The following is a 20,830-nucleotide window of genomic DNA, read 5'->3' on the forward strand; positions in this document are numbered from 1 at the left end:
TGTTGGGTGGCGTTTCACGTCTCTACAACCAGACACCACAAAGGCGGTGCAAAGCTAAAGGAATTGAACAAATACAAGATTTAAAAACAATTTACATCCAATTTTAATGCAACAGCATTTTTTTTTAAATATTCTGTAAAATTGTAATGCAGACTATAAAGCGAACAAGATAAAGCTTGTATTATAATTGCCCCGCCCACATAAGTTGTTTCTTATAGTAAAACATGCACTTCTTTTTTTTATCCTGCCTCCTATTGGCCACCGTTTGTGACCACTTCTGAGTGTTGGCGCGGTTGTTGAAAACCCGGGAGTTGAACAAAGTACGTTTCAAAACTTCATCCCTGTGGTGAGTTCACCGCTTTGCCGATATATATACGTATATAATGAATGCGAGAAGATATCAATAACTGTTAACCGTGCTTTTAGCTACTTACGACTAGTACTTTTTTGAGTGACACATGTCCCATTCAGACTCCGAATGAACTGTTAGATGCGTAACAGATCATTTAATGGTAGGAGGAAATCGCTTCCTTGTGACAGGATAGTGTCAGTCTTTGAATTTATGGCAACTATGAATGCAAAAAGATAGATCTGCTTTGGCCCCAGATATGAAATGTCTTCATCTGCAGGCGAATCTCAAGTCTTTTTGCCCAAACTTGAAAGGGCTTTCTTCCTCCAAAGAGACGCAGGAACAACTCATCTCAGTGACATCTTTTATTTATCTTTTCTTTAGATGGCTCTCATCAACAGCATACGAGCAAACGTGTGGTTCACATGAGTAGGTCACAGAGTAGTCAATGAGTAGTCAAGGAATAGGCTGAAAACCTACAAACAGATAAGATAAATTGGATCACAATGAGTTAATTTTAACTTTAATTAACTAGTTTCTCAAGTAAAGATTTAATTACTTACTTTTAAGTTAACAGTGAATAAATAAATAAACTATATTCCAAATAGTTCAATTAATTTGTTTCCAAACACATGACAAATCAAACCAATCTATTTTGGTCTTCTGAATGCAATTTGAATGATGTAAACTGTGAATAACGTCCAATCCTACCTACCAGTGGTGTCTTTGAGGAAGCTCCCAGTTGAGGTTCTTTGTCTGAAGAGAGATCATTCTGAGCCAAGTTACCTTATAGATTTGGCTGCTGAGTTTGAGAAGTGAAAGGGGTGGGTGCGCTTGATTGTTTGTGAGGTGCGTGCCAGTTGGGTGGAGATGGGAAATACATTCAAAAGTGTACCATTTGCTGTTTTAACTTGACATTTACTGATAATTTTATTGTATGATTTTCAAGTATTGTGTTTTATCAAGTCCAAAGTCAGAGCAACCATTTGACAGAATATTTTAGAGCACTCAATGTTTCTTCTTTACTGACGAGCCTTTTCGAAAATACAGGTTTCCTTTTTTCCAACAGGATGTAGCACCAGTCCATACCTACAAAAGCTTCTATACCTGATTTTGTGACCATAGCATCACTGTGTTTAACCTAACAATTAGGATGACTTAATTGAAACATAACCTTACATGCCCAGGTATGTAAGGTTGGGTCTATCTTATTCTTATATTTTTTTTTCTTGCAGGCACTTTAGGAGCATGGAAAATGGAAGGGACTCATTTCCCTTTCCCTATAAGCCCTACGACATCCAGGAGCAGTTCATGAAAGCGCTCTACAGTGCCCTGGACCAAGGCAAAGTGGGCATCTTTGAGAGTCCAACTGGAACAGGCAAGTCTTTAAGTCTCATATGTGGAGCCCTGAGCTGGCTGACAGACTATGAGGAGAAGAAGAGACAGGAGGCTGCCGCTCTGCTGCAGGAAGGAGAAGCGTCCCTCTCCGCCTCTGCTGCTCCGTCATCCAGCAGCAGCTCTGCATCTGCAGAGCCCGACTGGATCTCCGACTTTGTCCAGAAGAAGGCAGAACGTGACCTGGTGTCAAAGTTAAAGGTGGGGGACGTTCGAATGGCAGCTTTTATTTATTTATTTTTTCATTAATAAAGTTTAAGCTTTTTGATCCAGGAGGAGGAGCTGAAGAGGAAGAAGAGAGAAGAGCGAATGGAGATGATCAGAAATAATATTCATCTAAAGTATGCAAGTAAAAGAAAGGTAAGACTGTTTGGAGAGCCCCCACGTTCAGAATYCATCCTTACACATTTCATACAGGTAGATGGAAATGTTTAACTGTGACCTCACCTCAGAGCTGCGAAGAGGACGAAGCATTCAAGCTGCTTCAGCTCAGTAAGGAGGAACAAACCACGACGCCAGGAGATCAGGAGGACGAGGAGCTTATCGTTGCAGAGTATGAGAGTGATGATGAATCCAAGAGTAAGAGCAGGTGAGTGAATACTTTCATCGACTGCACTCTCACGGGTGTCATGAAAAGCCTGAAAAAGCGATTAAAACAAGGTGTCTTTGCTTACCAGATTCTTCGGAGGTGAGGATGAGGAGGACGAGGAGCTGGTTGAAGAGCATGTAACTAAGGTGACGAAGTCAGCATAAACATGATCTCAAAATAGATGATAATGTGTGTTTATCTTGATTCTGATGTGAGTGTGAACGTCCCTGCTTGCAGATTTACTACTGCAGTCGCACTCACTCCCAGCTGGCCCAGTTTGTCCATGAAGTTCAGAAAAGCCCCTTCGGTACGAACATCAGTCTGGTCACGCTGGGTTCTCGGCAGGTATGGGTGCACACACACACGTGTGCACACGCACGCACGCACACACTCTTTTACAAGAACAATGATAATATTTAAAAAAAAAACATTGAACATGATATCTGGTATAGTTTGGGTTTTCATCCTTTACAAACTGGGACTTGAGAGGTTTTTGGCTGGCTTTTTGTAGGGCAGCCTTTTTTTATTATTTACTTTACTGTAACTGATTCTGCAGCTTGTTATAGTCTGACATTTGAGGAATGTTATGGTGGAGGGTTAGTTTTTCACCACACAGACCAGAATGTTCCATTTTAGAACCAAATTTTCCTTTAAACTTCTCAACAATTTTTTCTATGGTGCTGTTTGCTCACTATTATAGTCTTATAATAGCTGTTCTGTGAACGTCTGAAACGTTCACAGAACAGCTAGATTTATGCTAGCTGTTCCGATACACACAGGGACCCTAGTTATTAAATAGTTGATTTATGCAAGGAGTTATTGCAGGGTATTTTATTTAGGTGTATTCGAAAAAGGGACTTGACAAGAAGTCATTTGTGTTTGTTTAAAATAAACATTTTCCTTTCATCTCACAGTTTTGTTCTGATGCAAATTACAAAGAAAAGTATTTAACACACACTTAACTGACTACAACTTATCCTGATAATAAACAAAGCAACAAATAAAAAACAAAAACAAAAGCTTTAGTCCACTTTATCGCTCGGCTTCACCCGGTAGTCTGCCCCAATAAGATGGATAATTAGGGAGTTCCCTCTAGGTGAAAGTCTGGCCTGGCTGCCATCAAGTGTGCACTCCATGAAGCTAGCCCACAGGAAGTTGACCTCAAAGAAAAAGAAACTAGTCTTCAAAATAAAAGCATAACAAAGCAAATTTCCTGTTGTGTCTGTGTGCACCTCAGCTTAATGATGGAAATGCTTTACAGCACCCTTACCACTGAGATGTTTTTTGACAGTCATGTTCAGTTAAAACAGACCACTTTTTTTAAGCATAATCACTAAACAAAAATTGACAGGTTGCCAATAAGGCTGATCCCGTTTTCCTTGCCACTGAGCACTGTTCTTTGCAGAACCTGTGCGTTAACGAGGAGGTCCGGCGGCTGGGCAGCATCCAGCACATTAATGACCGCTGCATGGAGATGCAGAAAAACAAACACGGTGAGAGCCATTTAGCCACAACATTACTCGGTTCACAAAGTAAGTTCATTTTCTGTTGGCTTATTATTTTTTCCCTCGTTCTTTTGTTTGCAGAGAAGCAGCACCACGAAGGCGGTGCAAAACGAAAGAGGGGTCCACCGAAGAGTGTGTGTCCTTACAACAAAGCTTTGGCTCTGCAGCAGATGAGGGATGAAGTTCTGGGGACGGTGCAGGACATAGAGCAGCTGCTGAAGCTGGGCAAGGAAACAAAAGCATGTCCCTATTATTCCACACGTCTTGCTGTCCCACCTGCACAGGTAAATGTATCCACTTATACCCTTTTAGCCCTCTCTGATAGTGTGTTCACGCCGCTAAAGCTAGACGTGGATTTAATAATAAAAGCATTTTTTGGTTTTATTTCTATGCAGCTGGTCGTTTTGCCCTATCAGATGGTTCTTCATGAGGGGACGAGAAGGGCAGCAGGTGTCCAGCTAAAGGGACAGGTACATTTATACATTATTTGTATAAATAATTTCTACCCAATTTAGCCTAAAAAGCATTTTTAATTACATTTTAAATGCATGCAATGCTGTTAAACTGTGCTAATCTGATTCAGAGATGTATGGAGAAAAGTATTTGCCTATTTAGCTTCTGATTTCATTTGATATTTACTAGAAATAAATGAATCTTCTATTGCAGCAGCAAAATTAAACACAAAAATACGTCATACTTGAATTTTACTACAAGGGGAATGGTTTCGGTCCGTATCCAGCTGGAAGACCTAATGGTGACCCATACTCAGTTTATTGATTGACCCCAACAGAATTTTACTGGAACTCTCTTATTTTCATTCTATCGTAATTCATGTTGGGATTAACTCTTTCTGTTTAGCAAACTTCACACATGTTAAGTAAGTCTGGAGGGCTCTGCAACCGGGATGCCTAACTTCGTATTTTAAAAACAGGTGGTGATCATAGACGAAGCGCACAACCTTAGTGACACTCTCTCCTGTATACACAGCGCAGAGCTCAGCGGAGCGCAGGTAAACTCTTTCTAAGTCTCAATTGTGTTCGGTCTCAGCGTTGATGCTCCTAACGTCTGAATTTTCTGCAGCTTTGCCGCGCCCAGTCCCAGCTCACCCAGTACGCCGACCGCTACAAGTGAGTGCTGAGACAGAATCAAATCATACATTCAGTTTTATCTCGCATTGTTCTTATTCAATATGCACCCGTTTCAAACACCAGGAACAGACTGAAGGCAAAGAACTTGATGTACATCAAACAGATTCTGTTTGTGATAGAGGGACTCATCCGTGTGCTGGGAGGTGAGTGTCTCCCAACTTCCAAACAAAACTTTTGGGGTGCTTCATAATAATCCTGGCTTTTCTCACCGTTTTCCTGTTCCAGGTAAAGTTGGACAGAATCCACAGAGTCAGACTACACAAGCAGGTCAGTCGGGGATAAACGTGTGTAACGCAGTTATTGGCGAACCTTGAAAAGTTGCTCACTAGAATTTTTTTTCTTTTTTCCCCCCTCAGGGACTGAAATGTATACTATTAACAACTTCCTCTTCAAAGCTCAGATTGACAACATCAACTTGTTTAAGGTAGTTATTTTTTTAGCCCAAAAACATGTCGGATGTTCAGTTTTACCAAAATAATTCACATTTATGTTACTGATCTTCCTACCTTAGTTACAAAGGTACTTTGAAAAGAGCATGATCAGCAGGAAGGTAAGCATTTCTTTTGTTAGCTTGATTAATATGATGCACATAAAACATTATAATGTCTTGCTTACGTTTTTAAACCTTTTCAACCTCTGTCGGCAGCTGGGTGGATTTGTGGAGAAGTACGCTGGCTCTGGTGTAACTCTGCACACCCACAGCAGCTCCAACAAGGAGAACCGTCGCACAGAAGGCCTAAATCGCTACCTTCAGGCCTTAAACAGCAACCCCAGCTCCGCACCAGGTTAGCCTCGAGATGCTTCCTCTTTGTAGTTGTTTTATGGACATTTAAGAAACATTCTAGGTGTTATTTTTGTGCATGTGACCACAGCAAATAGCTGTAAGTTTTGCTTATTTTTTGTCATACGCCATGCACTCTCCTGCGAGCAGTTCCTTCAGCAGACCAGCAGGGGGCTTCCGAAGCAGACAAAGTGCTGTCTGCATCTCCTATGATGCAGGTCGAGGGTTTTTTTCTGGCTCTCACCAACAGTAACACTGATGGCAGAGTGGTGTTACAGAAACAAGGTATCCGTCTTTTTTAATACCTTGGAGATGTGTTGGATTTATGTCACAGATGTAAATCAAACACAAAGGCTCAACTGCCCTGGTGTGAGACTGTCCATTTGTTACCCAGGCACTTTGTCCGAGAGCAGCGTCAAGTTCCTTCTTTTGAATCCAGCCGTCCATTTCGCCCAGGTGTTGAAGGAGTGCAGAGCAGTCATCATTGCTGGGGGAACAATGCAGCCTGTGAGTTTATTCTGAGAGAGTTGGACAAACAACAACAAAAGAAGGGTGGCGTAGAGATTTTAAGATTAAAGAAACATATACATGTATAGGTTTCAGATTTCAAACAGGAGCTACTGTTCTCTGCTGGAGTGAAGGAGGAGCGTATCACAGAGTTTTCCTGTGGTGAGTGGCTCTTTTTCTCTCGCATCACTACAGCTTATTGAGCTTTTGTTTATAACGCTCTTTATGTCAGTGGTTCTGTTTATGCGTATTTCTGTTCATAACAGCTACCTAATTAAAATAGATGTCTTTTCCAGAGAAACAAAAAGCTGCACTTGCAGGGCCAGGTTTACACTTAAATAAATATAAGCCCCTATTATTATTATTTATGTATTTACAAATCAATAATTATTTTATTAGTTAATTTACATTAGACTAAAAATCAGATTATTAAGTGACCAGATGACGGCAGCCCTACTTTAGATGTGGATAAGCAGCAGCTTTACTCCAATCTTCTCCCAGATGATCAAGTTTCTCTAGGTCTAAAGGTGCAGGAACAGAGCTAGAGATAGGTTTCAGCGGTAGTTTTTCTTTGCCCAGCGTTTTCATTACAGGAACCGGGAGCAAATTAGACAAAAGCAGGTAGAAACTGACCCTGAAACAGATCTGGTAGGGCTCTAAGGCTGAGACCAGCCATGCTGTGGAAGAAGTTCATTTCAGGCCCTTGCATCAGTGATCTGGTTCTCTTGATCATGACCCACCTCTTTGCTACAGTGGAGATAGTATTTGGAACATTTTTTTTTTTTTTTTAAAACTCTGACAGACCAGAGCACCGTCCTCTTGATACCCCATCACTTTGGAAAAAAGACATCAAGATATTTCAGCTGCTCCACCTGTAGCTGAGTTATTGGTTGGGAACAATCCACAATCAGCTGTTTCTAATTCACTTTAAGCTCAAGTCAGACTAGTTTATCCAAGTGGAACAGTCCTGGTTTATAACTAAAAGAGTAATCCAGATGAAATTGGTTTAAATTGTACATTAAAAGAGGTTTAGATTGCAATAAAGACGTTTCTTTTTTATGACGGATAAGAATTGTCTTTTAGCAACAGTTAACTGTCACACCACTGTAAATGTTGAAAATGTCCTATGTTCTTCAATGGTTAATTTGTATCATTTTAATCCTTTTATTTTACTTCTCGTGAAATCTGCAGGCCATGTGATTCCTCCGGAAAACATTCTTCCTTTTGTCTTATGTGCCGGTCCGTCTGGTCAGGAACTGGACTTTACCTTTCAAAACAGAGACTCTCCTCAAATGGTACAAACAGACACATTTCAATAAATTAACAACTTTTTTATAACTAAAAGAGTAATCCAGGTGAAATTGGATTACTCATTAAGATTACTTATTATTTATTAAGAATAATTGATGTTTTTATTTATTCTTAAGGTTAACACACTTACAAGATAAAACAGTGCTGCAGGTTCAGGGATAAAAGTAGAGGTTTTGAATCCATCAGAAAAAGAAGAAATGATATGTTCCCCATTCATGCATCAAAGCGCATGTCCTTAACCTTTTTATTGAACACAGAAAACTGAAGAAAAGTGTTCGCTGTTGGCTGATGCATTAACAGATGAGAAACGGTGAATCTCTTTGTGTTAATGAATTTGATTAGAGAGGGGGAAAAAACTCTTTTTTCTCAAGGGAAAATTGGTCGATTTTAATCTCTGGCCAATTACTTGGTCCATCTTTTGTGATAAAGTACATTTTTCCAAGTAAATTATAATAAATAGAATTGTGCATGTTTTATTAAGGATTAACAGTAGAGTCTTCTGTCAACAGATGGACGAAACGGGACGCATTCTCTCCAACATCTGCAACGTTGTTCCGGGCGGGGTCGTGTGTTTCTTCCCCTCCTACGAATACTCCCGGAGAATCATTTCTCACTGGGAGGCAAGCGGTGCGCTTACCCGGTTGGGGAATAAGAAAAAGGTATAAACCGGCAGCATATTTTAATAGTAATGAAGAGTGCAAGAAAAAAAAAAAAGAGCACAGCTTTATTAAAGACCTAAATCTCTCCCATCTCACAATCGCTTATCAGATCTTCCAGGAGCCAAAGAAGGCCAACCAGGTAGAGCAGGTGCTAAACGAGTTTTCCCGCTGTATCCAGGTAATGTGAACTTCTCAGCTGGCAGATATCTGATCGTCAGTGATACGGTCATTGTGGCGAGACTTCACAACTGCTTTCATTTCAGAGAAGTGCCGTGGACAGCAGCGGAGGAGTCACGGGAGCGATATTGTTCTCTGTGGTCGGTGGAAAGATGAGCGAGGGGATTAATTTCTCCGATGACCTGGGCAGGTGTGTTAATCACAAACCCCCATGGTTAACAAGCTCCTGTACGCTGCCTGGAATATTAAAAGTTAATTATGCGTGTTTGCGCATATGATTACAGGTGTGTGGTGATGGTTGGCATGCCGTATCCCAACATCAAATCTCCAGAGCTGCAGGAAAAGATGTCGTATCTTGAACACCTGGTCAGGTTCTTCTTTCACTAAAAAATAGTTATATTTAAGGTAAAATGTTGTAAGAGATGAATGATTTTACTTCTATGTTGCAGCCTCACAGCCATGGAAAAAACCCTGGACAAGCATTGATAGAAAACCTCTGCATGAAGGCTGTTAACCAGTCTATAGGTACCAATTACAGAAGGTAAATTTAAAAACAATATTTGTTAATCAGGAGGCGTTGACATGTTTGTCCTCTCCAAAGGCAGAGCCATCCGACACAGAGGCGACTATTCCTCCATTGTCCTTTGCGACAGGCGCTACGCTCGGCACGCTACGCTCGCTAAACTCCCCGCGTGGATCAAGAATCGCACCAGCACACACTCAGGCTTTGGCCCTGCTTTCGCTGCGTTGCGGAAGGTGAGAATGAAGCACAGAAGCGCCCCGGAAAGTTTGTTGCATCTCAACTGAACGAAGACAAGTTCATGATATCTGTCTTTTTTTTAATTTTCTGCTTTCCTAGTTCTTCCTGGAGAAAAGGCAGAAACGGGAGTAGATTGTCTCCCACAGAGCTTCTTCATGACCTCAATAAGAATGAAACTGCACAAAATGTAATGTTTATATAAGACTGAGAAATGTTCATAATTAAAGGTCTTATCTTTAAAGAGTTACACCATCACTACCAGCAACATCTTGATTTTTGTTTTCACATTCTCTTTATTTCACATTTGAAACATGTCAGATTCTCCATTGTCCACCAAAATGTTCTCAGGTTTTAGTCAACGTGTTGGCGATTGAAAGCTATTTTCTGTTAACTGCTACTAGGACAACACAGCAATGATGACTTCTTATAGAAAATGTAAATATTTTAAGGACAGTGTTATGTAATTCAAAGCCTCCTCCCTAATTTTTTTTTTCATAGGCTTTTCTAGATATTTGGAATTTAATAAAAATGTGAAGTTAATTCAATCTGTTACATTTATTTCATTACAGCTGCAAATGTCTTGTGAAATTATTTAGCCAGCTACCATTTCTTTTTGGCTATTTATGTCTTTTACGTTATGTAAATAAAATGCCAGTTCTATGTTTCGCGCCGATCACTGTCCACCATGTTATGCTTCCCAATCGTCGTCGTCCGCCGCTGAATGTGGGGCGGGTGGGGGTGGGATGACGTCCGACATCCTGGCGAATGCGCCTCCGGTACCAGCAGGAGTTTCAGCCGACTCTCCACCTGCTGGGCCTTTCCCTGATATTCCTGGAGAGAAAGAACATCCGACCTGTTATCATCATTGGTATTCCTCCTAATACAAAACAATTTCAACTAAAATATTTGACTCTCAAATGGATAAGTGAAACTATTTTCAAAATATTTGACAGTGAGGCACAGTAACTTGCATCAGAGTTGTTACAAGTAACTGCAGTTTTTTGGTTTTTGTAAATCTCTCATTGACTTATCATACAAAGTTAGAAAAACACAGGTTGTATTCATTTGGTTTTCAAACGAATCCAGTTGGTTAGATCACAAGTGGGGAGCGGTGTTCCACAAGGCTGAATAATGGGACCAACTTTATTTCACTACTTGTATTAATCTTGGAAGATAACTTATTTTGTTAATTGTATTATTGTGATATATTATTATTTGAACATTTCCATAATTTGTACAAGTAACAATGGACTTCAGCATAGATTAAAGTTCTTTAGCACAGTTAAAATTGGTACATGACAGCAAAATGACTAATATTTATTTATTCCTGTCCATTAACTGCTAGCCTTACTATTACTATAAAACAGAAATCATCTGGAGAGCCATGTTTAAAAAGGCATCTGGTCATGACTCCACATGGATAACAGCTGAAAATATTTTGATGCATAACATATTTTTTGTCTTAGTCCTAGAAGGTTCTTTATTATCTTCTTTATTGAGACTCATGGGCAGAAGAAATACTATATCTCAATGGGATATTCCTGGGTAAATAAAATAAAGAGGATTTTACATTCTCACCTTTCCGGCGCATGGCGAGTTTATTGAAGAGATCGGACATAAAGTCTCCACCACTAGATGCTGCTCCAACAGCTGAAAAACAAAAAAGACAAGTAGATACTTAAATCCTGAATCATTTGGGTGAAATAAAAATAACATTTTCTATCAAAAATCAGACTTTTTAGTTGAATAAAATGCAAAATCTAGGACTGCCAGGACTATGAAGAATCTTGGTCTCAGTTGTCACTTTGAACTGTGGCAGTACAGGTGCATCCTATCTCTAGACTGGATCCTGAAGTCACTGATGAAACATGGACGAGCCCCTCTCAGTCCCTCACCTTGCTCTTGCTCTTTTTGTTTCTTCTTCTCCTTCTTGCGTTCATTAACGTTACGTAACTTGGCTTTGCCGATGCCCCCGGCGTTGCGGATGGACTCCAGCAGATTGGCGCGCCCATCTGATGGCTGCACCACCTCGCTCGGCGCGCCAGACACAGGGCCTGTAGTCAGAGCATAATATCAGTTAGGTTAGAGCTAGGGAACAAACAAAGTTCTCCTACTGCAGTAGAAGTGGAGTGTTTCAGCACTTTAATACTGTTTTTGCTCAAAGCGAGGAGCTCGGATGTAACCAACCTGAGCTTGGCGTTGGAGTAGCTTCCACAGGGATCTCTATGGTAGGAGGAGGTGGAGGAGGCGGAGGAGGAGGAGCTCCTGAAGGAGCAGTGGGAGGGAGGGCAGGCTCAGAGGGAGGGGGTGGGGGAGGAGGTGGTGGCGGTGGCGGTGGAAGATTATTTTGGAGCTCAGGGCCTGAAACAACCCCCCCCCCCATAAAATTAGCTTTTCAATTAAAAAAAAAAAGTTGAGGCAGGCGAAAAAAAATAAAGATGCAAATATATAAACAAATATAAGACACAGTTAAAGGGCAGGTATGTCACCTGGTGAAACGCCCTCCCCAGAGAAGGAGGGCAGCTCTGGGATGTTGAGAGTGGGTCCTGATGGGGCGAATCCAGGTCCAAGATCTGCGCTGTATGACAGATCGTCTGCAATACCTGGAAGGTCAGGCAAGTAGGACGGCACATCTATCTCAGGCACCTGACCCAGGTCTGGCACGTAAAAATAACTTTCAGCTGTCTGTTAGAGAGGGGGGGGCGGGGGGGGGAATCATCATTGAGAGATTGGGCAATCTTGCATATTAAAAAGTCAACCTAATACCGACTATGCTGGAACTTGCAGAAGCAAAGTTCTATACATTTTTTTTCACATTTTCCCACATTGCAATCACAAACCTCACTGCATACAATTAGGATTTTTGAAAAAGATCCATCCACAGTAGTGTATGCAAATAATTGGATCTTCTTGAATCTTAAAAGTGTGGCATACATTTGTAGTTATTCCCACTGAATAAAAACTTTCTTCAACCTCCTTTAGCTGCAAATGCAACTATACTTTTATTAATGCAGTGAAATTTTTGGCAAAATAACTTGAGCTTTTTCAGACTACATGGGCACCATCTGTAAGTATCTGAAAAAGAAATATTCAAGTTTTGCCTCAGATTCTAAATTGGTCTGAATTGTAACTGAGGCCTTCCAACACATAAACATGCCTTGATCCCCTTCTGGCTGCACATTTAGCATTGTTGTCCTTCTGGATGAGTAGCCAGGTATTTTACAGTCTCTAGTAGGTTTCTCCTTCTGGGTTCTTCACAGAACAGATTACAATACAAATAGCGGACTCTATAAACTCTTTTTCCAGATATCTAATCTCACTAGTTTTTATTTTAGGTATCAACATAAAAAGGGATGAACACATACACAGCCCACTTTTTATGCACTTGCTTATTTTGGCCTATCATGTGAAATACACGATAGGTTTGTGGTCGCAATGTGCCGAGCCACTATTGATCACCACACACCTGTCTCTCCAGCTGCTCTCTTGTTGTAATCGACAACGGGGCATCAAATGGTTTCTCCTCCTTTTCCGTCTCCAGAGTTTGGTGTGTTTTTGTCACGGCTCCAGCCAGAGGGTCAAGGAACACATACTTTTTATATCTACGAAAAACAAAAGACAAGTTAAAAGATGTAGAGGCAAAAACTTTAAATCAGTGCAGCTGTTGCAGCAGGAAGCATTCCAGTCCGTCTCCGTTCACTCACAAGTTCTCTGTGGTGTTGAAGAGCAACAGAGAGCTGACGGATGAGATGTTTCGCGGAAGACTGCCCAATCCCTCTTCCGTCTCGTCCTCAGTCTTCTTCTTATTGCTCACACACACTGGGAAATACGTTAACTTCTCCTGAAGGGGAGAGATCAATACAAAGTGTGTGTGGGGAGGAATGTGTAAATCTTGAGCAACTAGAATGACAAATGCCACGACAATCCCTCTGCGAAAGGACGAGCACACCCTCAATCAGCGAGAATTATAAGGGACACTTCTTTTGGAGGATGTTAAATAATTCATTTCTGCACCAGAAACAACTGCTAGTGTCTTTTTTTTCCCCAGTCTGACAAATACACACGTATCCTTCACACAAACAAAAATCTACACTCTGGCGAAAGCAAGCATACGCAGCAGAAAATATGCAGGATTTTTGTAAAGGTTCCTGAGATGGTGCAGGAAAAACGGAGGGGCTCGCTATAAATTATTCACGAGCTTCTACTGAGCCGAGCGAACACAGACACACAAACTCTCGTGCATTTACAGTCAATTTTCCCTGTCAACGCGCGCACGGCCTTTGATGTACTCCATGTACAGCATGTGACAAATTTAACGACGTGGGTTGCAAAATAACCTACATCAAAGGTTCTGACAAGGAAAGAATGAGACCTGGGATCTGGATTTAGATGCGGGATGTCAAATAGCAGAAATTTCAGAGGTTCCCCCCCCCCCATTTTTTCTAAACCTGCTGGTGAGATGCTACTTATAAAAGACAGAAATGACACATGCATTTAAAAAAAGTATGTAGCGAGATCAAAATTTGCATCAGAGGATAAGGGAATGATACCAGGATAAAGTCAGATAAATTTGCAAAATATGCAGAAGGTTAAATTTAAAGACCTCAAAAAATGAATAGACAACATTTTGAATTTTGAATAAGCAAGACACAAGGAGTGTGGAGAGAGAAGGGGAGAGGGGATAACATAGTAACCGTTTATAGATATTTACAAGTGTAAAAAAATGCATTTATTTTATGTTTAGTTGTTTGTTGAGAAATATGCTTTTTATACATTTGTTTCAGGCAAAACAGGTGGTGTTCCTTCTGAGTAATTTAAAGGTATAGAAGGGGCATTTTCAAGGAAAATCTATAAAGAATGTTTTATGTTCATCGAACTAAGGATTGGTTAAATTCATGCCTGGAGGGGAGTTAAAATGAGACAGACAGGGGTTAGGAGAGGAGGCTTATCAAAGCTATACTCCTATACAATCAATTTTAGAACAGAGTAACCAGACCTTTATTTAATAAGTGTCATATACAGCACTATAAAACAACATCAAGCAGCCACCAAGACACACAAAAAAATTCTGGAAATCTATCTCTTAATGATCAGTAAGTGGATCATGTTATTGTTCTTTTCACCCAAATATCAGTACAAAATGTGCAGACACTAGAATACTAGTGTCTGTCAACATCTGGACCCAGATGTTGACAGACACTAGTATTAGATTTCCAGATGTTCTGAGCCAGCTGTGAGCTTGTTGTATGGGCAGCTTCATTCTTCTCATCATTGCTCAGCTTATAGAGCATTTCTTTTCCCACCTCAGTAAAAAGCTACAWCTCTCCGGTTGCCACAGTGACAGTGGATGTGGGAAGCTGCATAAATGAGCTGAGGGAAATAGATGGTGTTTCCCCAACAGCATCAGAAGAGTAGAGATAGTAGCACACACAGTGCTAAAAAACCCTTAAAATTGTGGATCAAATCCGCGTTTGTTTTGTATTTACAGGCTTTCTGCACACTCTGGCTCATTCCTCTTTGATTTGAAAATATCTGGGCTGACGATAAAACATTCCCCAATCTCACATTTTTGAATCTCAATCAGGATTTAGAGAGGCTTTGCCCTGCAGCCTTCATACATATGAGAAGTTGAGATTAGCCCTGACATTCTCTTTCTCCATGAGTCCAGAAACTCACAGGACCAACATCAAGATCTAACCTGTACATATAAAAGTATTTATATCTCTTTATAAGATCCTGTGTTAGACTTCAGGTCTGAATTGGTCACATAATTCAAATAGCAAGAAGTATCTATGAATGTATACTCATGGATATACATTCATAACACTGTATGAAGTTATGTTAAAAGTATAAGGAAATGTGTGAGCATTGCTCACAATAAAACAGCCGAGGTGAACACAACAGAAATACATCTTTTCTGCACAGATTCTACAAATTTAGAATGACAAAATTCACATTTCCAGACAAAAGTTATATTTTTTTCAGAATTTTGGACATTTGCATAGCCAAAAATGTGACTAGGTGGGTTGGTTTCCAGTTCCGCAGTGCGAGTAAGTGATCGCTTTTTTTTTGTTTTTTTTTGTTTGGCGCTTGGACTTATTCTACACTAAACACAAATTCTTTAAAGCACAGTTTGTAATCTGTGACACCTTTACTTTGCAAATGCTTTATTCACTGCAGTGCAGCTTAAAACATYGATCTAGGAGGCTCTTGCTCTTTTTATTTCTGACAAGCATTAATTTGCCTGTGTTCTCTGAGTAACTTAAAATAAACAAGCTCATCAATAAGTAAAACAAAAACTTAAGTTTTGATGTGGCAAATCAAAGATCAACCACATCATCTACTTTTAAGTTATTAAAAGTAAATGATGCTACAACCCTTATTTCCAGAAAGTCTGGCTTACCGTATATTATATTTCAGATACTAGATTAAAGTTAAAAAATTTTCATTTTCAATAAGATTTTTTCAATGCTTATCGAGTTTTGGACAAAAGTAAAAATATCAAACTCCACACTCTTCAAAATTTTGTAGGTTTCAGCTTGATTGCTTGAGTGCTACTTTTCTTTTTATGTTACTATTGATTTTTTCAAAATAAGTGGATTTCACAAAAAAAAAAAAAAAGCACAGTATTGACATTTTTTGTGTGTTTTTTTTCCCACCTGCCAGGCCTTCTCATCAAAAGGCCGAAGTTTATTCTGTATCTTGCGGCGAGGCCGGGTTTGAGAGGAAGGATCTGTGGCTCCGATAAAGATGGAGGAGTAGTCCTGGAGCCGATCTGGGGCAGGGTACTTGGCACTGGAGAAAACCTTTGCACAAATATTTATAAGGATTTTATGTGATGCTTCAAYGAGAATCTGAGTATAAAACAATTTTGTCTTTGTTACCTTGGTGGCCTTTTTACTGCCCTTAATCTTGTCAACACGGGCCTGAGCTAGTCTGATCCGGTCAGAGACACTCTGCAGCTGGCGCCGGTTCTTCTCTACACTTTCAGAGACCCTGGAAGCAACATCAACACAAACATGACAATAATCACATTCATGTATCAGGAAAAAATGTGTCTGAAATATTGTGAAAGGTTCRGCCAGGTGAATTTTTCCACACGTTTTTATGTCACAGTTTGCAGAGTTTAGCATGACCATTACTGGTTCTTGGTATTTTAGTTTCMCCTTTAACCTTATAGTGTGATGTGGAGGCACATCTAAGCGACGTCACTGAATTTACATTCATCGGGCTTTTCATTCTTATCAAATATGATTTCAAATTTGAAAAGACGGAACACCGAAGAACATTTAGATACCAAAGTGCTTTTCCATATATATACAGACTTGAAAATAACTAAAAGAAAATTCAATACTATTCTATAATTTTAAAGAAAGTGTAAGAACACTGGTAGCAGAAATACAATAAAATMAAAAATAAAAATTTAAGAAAGTGCCCACACTTAAAACAGGACATATTGTAACTGATGCTACAATTTCCTGACTCTTCCAGCTATGAATATGTGTTTTTATATTATTACAGGAGAAGCCGGTGGTTGCAGTGTGCCAGACAGGACCATCTGGTGTAAAACATACGCTGCTTAATAACTGTGCAATCTAGTGAAAATGACATCTTGATCCATAGCAGCTTACTTTTAGCAGATGCCGTAATGTTTAACATCAGTCCACTCAATGCGTTGATGAGACTTTTTCACTGCTTATCTTCTAATAAAAAAATATATATATTTTTTTTACACTTACTGTGAAAATTGGCTATTATCTGGTCTAACAATAAATAAATAAGTAAATAAATTAAAACAATTCAACCATTTATAACACTGGATCTGAATAAGGTGTCCGTTTCTGAATTCAAATGTGGAAAACTGTGATGCTGTAGACATGTGCTTTAGAAACTGTTCCTATATTTATATTTGTAGTGTGTGTGTGTGTGTGTGTGTGTGTGTGTGTGTGCGTGTGTGTGTGTGTGTGTTGTGTGTTGTGTGCTTACCTTCTGAAAATGTCTGTAGAAATAACCTCTAAGTACAGCAGTGAATCTGCAATCTGAAGAACAGCCTCCTCTCGCCTCAGCTCAGGCTGAATGAGAGGCACCGAGTATACCTGGCCCTCCAGGCAGTGCCTCTGTGTCATCCTAAAAAAAAAAAAAAAACAGCAGCGCACAGCAAGGTTGTTATTTTCATAGGAAAATGAAACCAGGCACTGTTATTGTTTTTGTCTCCCTTTTCAAGAGGTATTAAACTAGACACGTTTGTTAAGAGGAACCGCAATAACAAGATGGATATTAATGAAAACAGTAGAAAAAAGATTAATGTTAGGTTTGTGCCAAATTTGGGGAAAATAAGCACATTTCTAGAGTAATTAATAAGAAGGAGTGGCAMAATAGTGATTCCATTTATAGCTGAAAATTTCATTTCAATTTCAAATATAGAATTGGTGTGTAGAGCAGAGTACCTGAGATATTACAGACAGTAAAATATTTCATTTAAGCATTGATTTATCTGACACTGCATACACAGATCCTGCAAATTAGGATGATGACGGCAATCTGAAATATTGTGGAGACGGAATATTTGAAGTAGACATAATTGCAACTTTTTGTGCATTATGCTTGTTATGACGGACTGCACAGTGGCGCAGTTGGTAGCACTGTTGCCTTGCAGCAAGAAGGTCTCCCTGTGCATGCGTGGGTTCTCCCCGGGTACTCCGGCTTCCTCCCACAGTCCAAAAACATGACTGTTAGGTAAATTGGTTTCTCTAAATTATTCCTATGTGTGAGTGTGTGTGTGTGTGTGCATAGTTGTTTGTCCTGTCTGTCTCTGTGTTCCCCTTCGATAGACTGGCGACCTGTCCAGGGTGCACCCTGCCTCTCGCCCGAAACGTTCGCTGGAGATAGGCACCAGCAACCCTYYTGACTCCACTAGGGACAAGGGTGTACAGAAAATGAATGGATGGATGTTTGTTATGACTAGATTTCTTTAATAATTTTTAGAGCAATGCAAACGTCCGTAGAGCAAAAAACATAAATATTTTTCATCAAGCAATCTATCAAAGGTTCTCTGTGAACATTTTCTTCAAATCTTGTTTGAAATATCTGCAATCATCCATTTCATGTAGGTTTTCAGTAAACTAACAATTGCATTATCTCATTTTTGGTTTTAAGATTTTGTTTCTTTATCTTAATTTGTAAGACATATTAGATTTTAATTGTTTCCGTTACTTAGCTTTGCTGTATTTTTACGGATATAATTCAAGACATTAAATACACAAAACATCAAAGTGGTATGGTTTGGATTATAGCATATCTATGTGTAAGAACAGCTGTCTATAYACCACATACAATCAATTGAGAATCTGTTAATGACTATTTTCACATATTMTCTTCATGTAATCTGACTGAGCTTCATTTTGCAAAGAAGAAATGCCAAAAATTGTATTATTCCACAACAGCTTTATGAAGTATTGATAGTGTTAGCTAATAATTTAAGTTGGCGGTTATAACGTCAATGAAAACGTGTGCAAAGTAGTGCATTGTGTGTCGTGTTCATGTTGTCTGCACTAAAAACGTTTGAACGAATAATATGAACCTCCTGAAWTAATTTATTTTAATTTGTTGTACTTAGACCGCAAAAACAGTATCGAGTTATCTAAGGTCTAAAAGAATAAATAAAATCCTAACGTAACAATGAAACGAGCATTCATTTTGAGTCGGTATGTTCCCTCAGACACACTCCATACTGGACTTTCTCCTTTTTGGTGTAATTTAATCGATTTTTCTGGACTCTGCTGACTCTCACATGATATCTACTAGATCTGAAGCCGATTTGATGCCGTTATATTAAGGATTTATCTTGTAATTTACTACTTCAGTCGCCGAAGATGATTTTGAAAGCTATGACTTGTAGCAAATAAACTTACAGTGTCTCYGTTTTCTTGTAAATAACACAAAMATAAGATTAAAGATGTCCCTGGAATGCTAAAGAGCAGCACCCAGAGCAACACCATACGGTTTGTTGGGGTAAACGCTAAATTGAAAATAGCATTCTTACCTGACCATGGGTTGTGTTTGACGGCGACAAAAGATATATTTGATAATTAGCTTAAGCTTTCGGTTATTTTGCACAGCTACTTGATTTTACGAGACGTAATATCTGGACTTCCGCAATATTGTATCACATGACAACATCAAACTGTGGTGCTGCCTTCATGGTAACTCGGATTTTATCTTTTGAGGTGCCGCTTTGGTTACTTTAACCACAGACTTTTAGCTTAGTCGATCCGTTCTTTAGCTTATTTAGCTATATTATGTTAAATTAATCTTTGAGATTTCATTTTGTTTTACATCTTTTTCAACAACACTTTTTTTCTTTCATTTTTCTCTTCAACCAGAAGGTAAAAACAAGTGTGTCACATATTTAGTTTGACGAATAACAAAACATCTTGTGATTTCCTGCTCATAAAATGGTCACAGCTAAAACTAGTATGACCTCACTGTTTGACAAGACTGTGGAGTTAATTTCTGTGTTTGTATTTTTCCTTTTTGTAAGTACTTTAGACTAAAAAACAAATCAACCTTGATAACACGCAAACTGTGGGAGGACAGAGTGCATGGATATAACCCACGCATCCTTAAGATGATTAAAAAAAACTGGTAGTAAAAAACACTGAGAAATAACTTTTGCATTGACCAAATTGCCCCAGATAAGTTTAAGCACTACCATTTTTGTCATTGCTGAATGTATTTACTAAAATTGCAATTGAAAAAAAAACCTCAGCAATAATTATGTGTTGTTTGTGACAACAATACAAACAATAAACATATGAATAACTAATTTGTGTGATTAAGCTGTTACAATGTAGTCAATTAATAAAACAGGGTACTCTTTCGTCCATTTTTTTAAACGAAATATATAGGTAACGTTTCTGTTGTTATAATGGGAAAAAAATCAACCATATTATATTATATTATATTATATTATATTATATTATATTATATATTTTTTTACTTGTCAGCAGGAACTTCTTGCACCTACAGGGTGCGTCCTTGCTCTGGATTGCTCTCATGTCTTCGTGCGTAATGACGCATCCGCCTCCAWGCGCCACCCCTCCCTCCTGTCACATCTGGATCTGGCTCCTCTCATCAGCACCACTCAGCGCAGTAGGAGCGAGTCGGAGTGAGGGAGGGAGGGAAACGACCGGAGAAGAGGAGACTGGCTCGGTCGGTACAGCTACATCTACAACCGAGCAGAACCAAGAGAAGAGCGGAAGRGCATTCACACCTTCTCATCCGCACACAACAGTATCTCCATCTCCTGTGTCCCTCCAYCTGTCAGTCCAGCTTTTCTCTCCCTCTCTCTCTCTCTTCCTTCCACTTATCTCGGATATTATGAGCTCCAGCTTGCTAGAAAACCCGGTGCAGGCGATTCTGTACCTCCGGGAGCTCACCACGATCGTGCAGAACCAGCAGAGTCTCATCCAGACCCAGCGCGCACGGATAGAGGAGCTGGACAGGCGGGTGGACGAGCTCATCGGCGAGAACAGGCACCTGCGGGACGTCAGGGTACAACAGCAGCTCCCTTACCTTCACCATCATTCCCATCATACTCTCCCGGACCCCAGCTGCCTTCACCATCACCACCACCCGCAGGATCCCCAG

General features: G+C 39.7%; 3 protein-coding genes across 6 annotated transcripts; 2 read left to right on the plus strand and 1 right to left on the minus strand.

Moving 5' to 3' along the window:
• Positions 1–89: 89 nt before the first annotated feature.
• On the plus strand, positions 90–9,721 carry ddx11 (DEAD/H (Asp-Glu-Ala-Asp/His) box helicase 11). Of its 4 annotated transcripts, XM_008412418.2 has the most exons (27): positions 90–346; positions 1,585–1,945; positions 2,018–2,104; positions 2,197–2,333; positions 2,422–2,479; positions 2,571–2,678; positions 3,739–3,826; positions 3,920–4,122; positions 4,234–4,308; positions 4,770–4,847; positions 4,919–4,965; positions 5,050–5,129; positions 5,212–5,253; positions 5,343–5,410; positions 5,498–5,536; positions 5,633–5,771; positions 5,918–6,052; positions 6,162–6,274; positions 6,364–6,436; positions 7,466–7,569; positions 8,095–8,244; positions 8,354–8,422; positions 8,508–8,611; positions 8,706–8,787; positions 8,871–8,946; positions 9,023–9,177; positions 9,281–9,721. In XM_008412418.2, exons 2-27 carry the CDS (start codon positions 1,598–1,600, stop codon positions 9,311–9,313), a joined length of 2,691 nt encoding a protein of 896 aa, XP_008410640.1. In that variant the 5' UTR covers positions 90–346; positions 1,585–1,597; the 3' UTR covers positions 9,314–9,721. The 4 variants fall into 4 exon arrangements, with proteins under 4 accessions (XP_008410640.1, XP_017160934.1, XP_017160933.1 ...); XM_017305445.1 differs by having other exon boundaries at positions 90–512; positions 3,739–4,122; XM_017305444.1 differs by having other exon boundaries at positions 3,739–4,122.
• wash1 (WAS protein family homolog 1) lies at positions 9,451–19,368 on the minus strand. Its single transcript, XM_008412419.2, has 11 exons — positions 19,224–19,368; positions 17,168–17,308; positions 16,066–16,177; positions 15,841–15,987; positions 12,886–13,022; positions 12,648–12,783; positions 11,671–11,866; positions 11,369–11,542; positions 11,077–11,235; positions 10,760–10,831; positions 9,451–10,012 (listed from the first exon to the last, which is right to left on the minus strand). The coding sequence occupies exons 1-11, from the start codon at positions 19,229–19,231 to the stop codon at positions 9,870–9,872; spliced, it is 1,425 nt and encodes a 474-aa protein (XP_008410641.1). The 5' UTR covers positions 19,232–19,368; the 3' UTR covers positions 9,451–9,869.
• A 912-nt stretch (positions 19,369–20,280) lies between these two features.
• Positions 20,281–20,830, plus strand: LOC108166350 (IQ motif and SEC7 domain-containing protein 3-like; the record flags this gene model as incomplete). Its single annotated transcript, XM_017305174.1, has 1 exon — positions 20,281–20,830. A coding segment is annotated over exon 1 (270 nt), but the record flags the coding sequence as incomplete, so codon positions are not given.

This window comes from Poecilia reticulata, linkage group LG6 (assembly GCF_000633615.1).
Source record: "Poecilia reticulata strain Guanapo linkage group LG6, Guppy_female_1.0+MT, whole genome shotgun sequence".
Lineage (NCBI taxonomy): Eukaryota > Metazoa > Chordata > Actinopteri > Cyprinodontiformes > Poeciliidae > Poecilia > Poecilia reticulata.

Coding starts and splice junctions, on each gene's coding strand:
- ddx11 (XM_017305445.1), top strand. CDS start 1,598: ATGGAAAATGGAAGGGACTCATTTCCCTTTCCCTATAAGCCCTACGAC. Junction 5,537..5,632: donor AGAGCATGATCAGCAGGAAG/GTAAGCATTTCT, acceptor CTCTGTCGGCAG/CTGGGTGGATTTGTGGAGAA. Junction 6,275..6,363: donor CTGGGGGAACAATGCAGCCT/GTGAGTTTATTC, acceptor ATACATGTATAG/GTTTCAGATTTCAAACAGGA.
- wash1 (XM_008412419.2), bottom strand. Junction 16,178..17,167: donor TCTACAGACATTTTCAGAAG/GTAAGCACACAA, acceptor TGTTGCTTCCAG/GGTCTCTGAAAGTGTAGAGA. Junction 15,988..16,065: donor GCAGTAAAAAGGCCACCAAG/GTAACAAAGACA, acceptor ATTTGTGCAAAG/GTTTTCTCCAGTGCCAAGTA.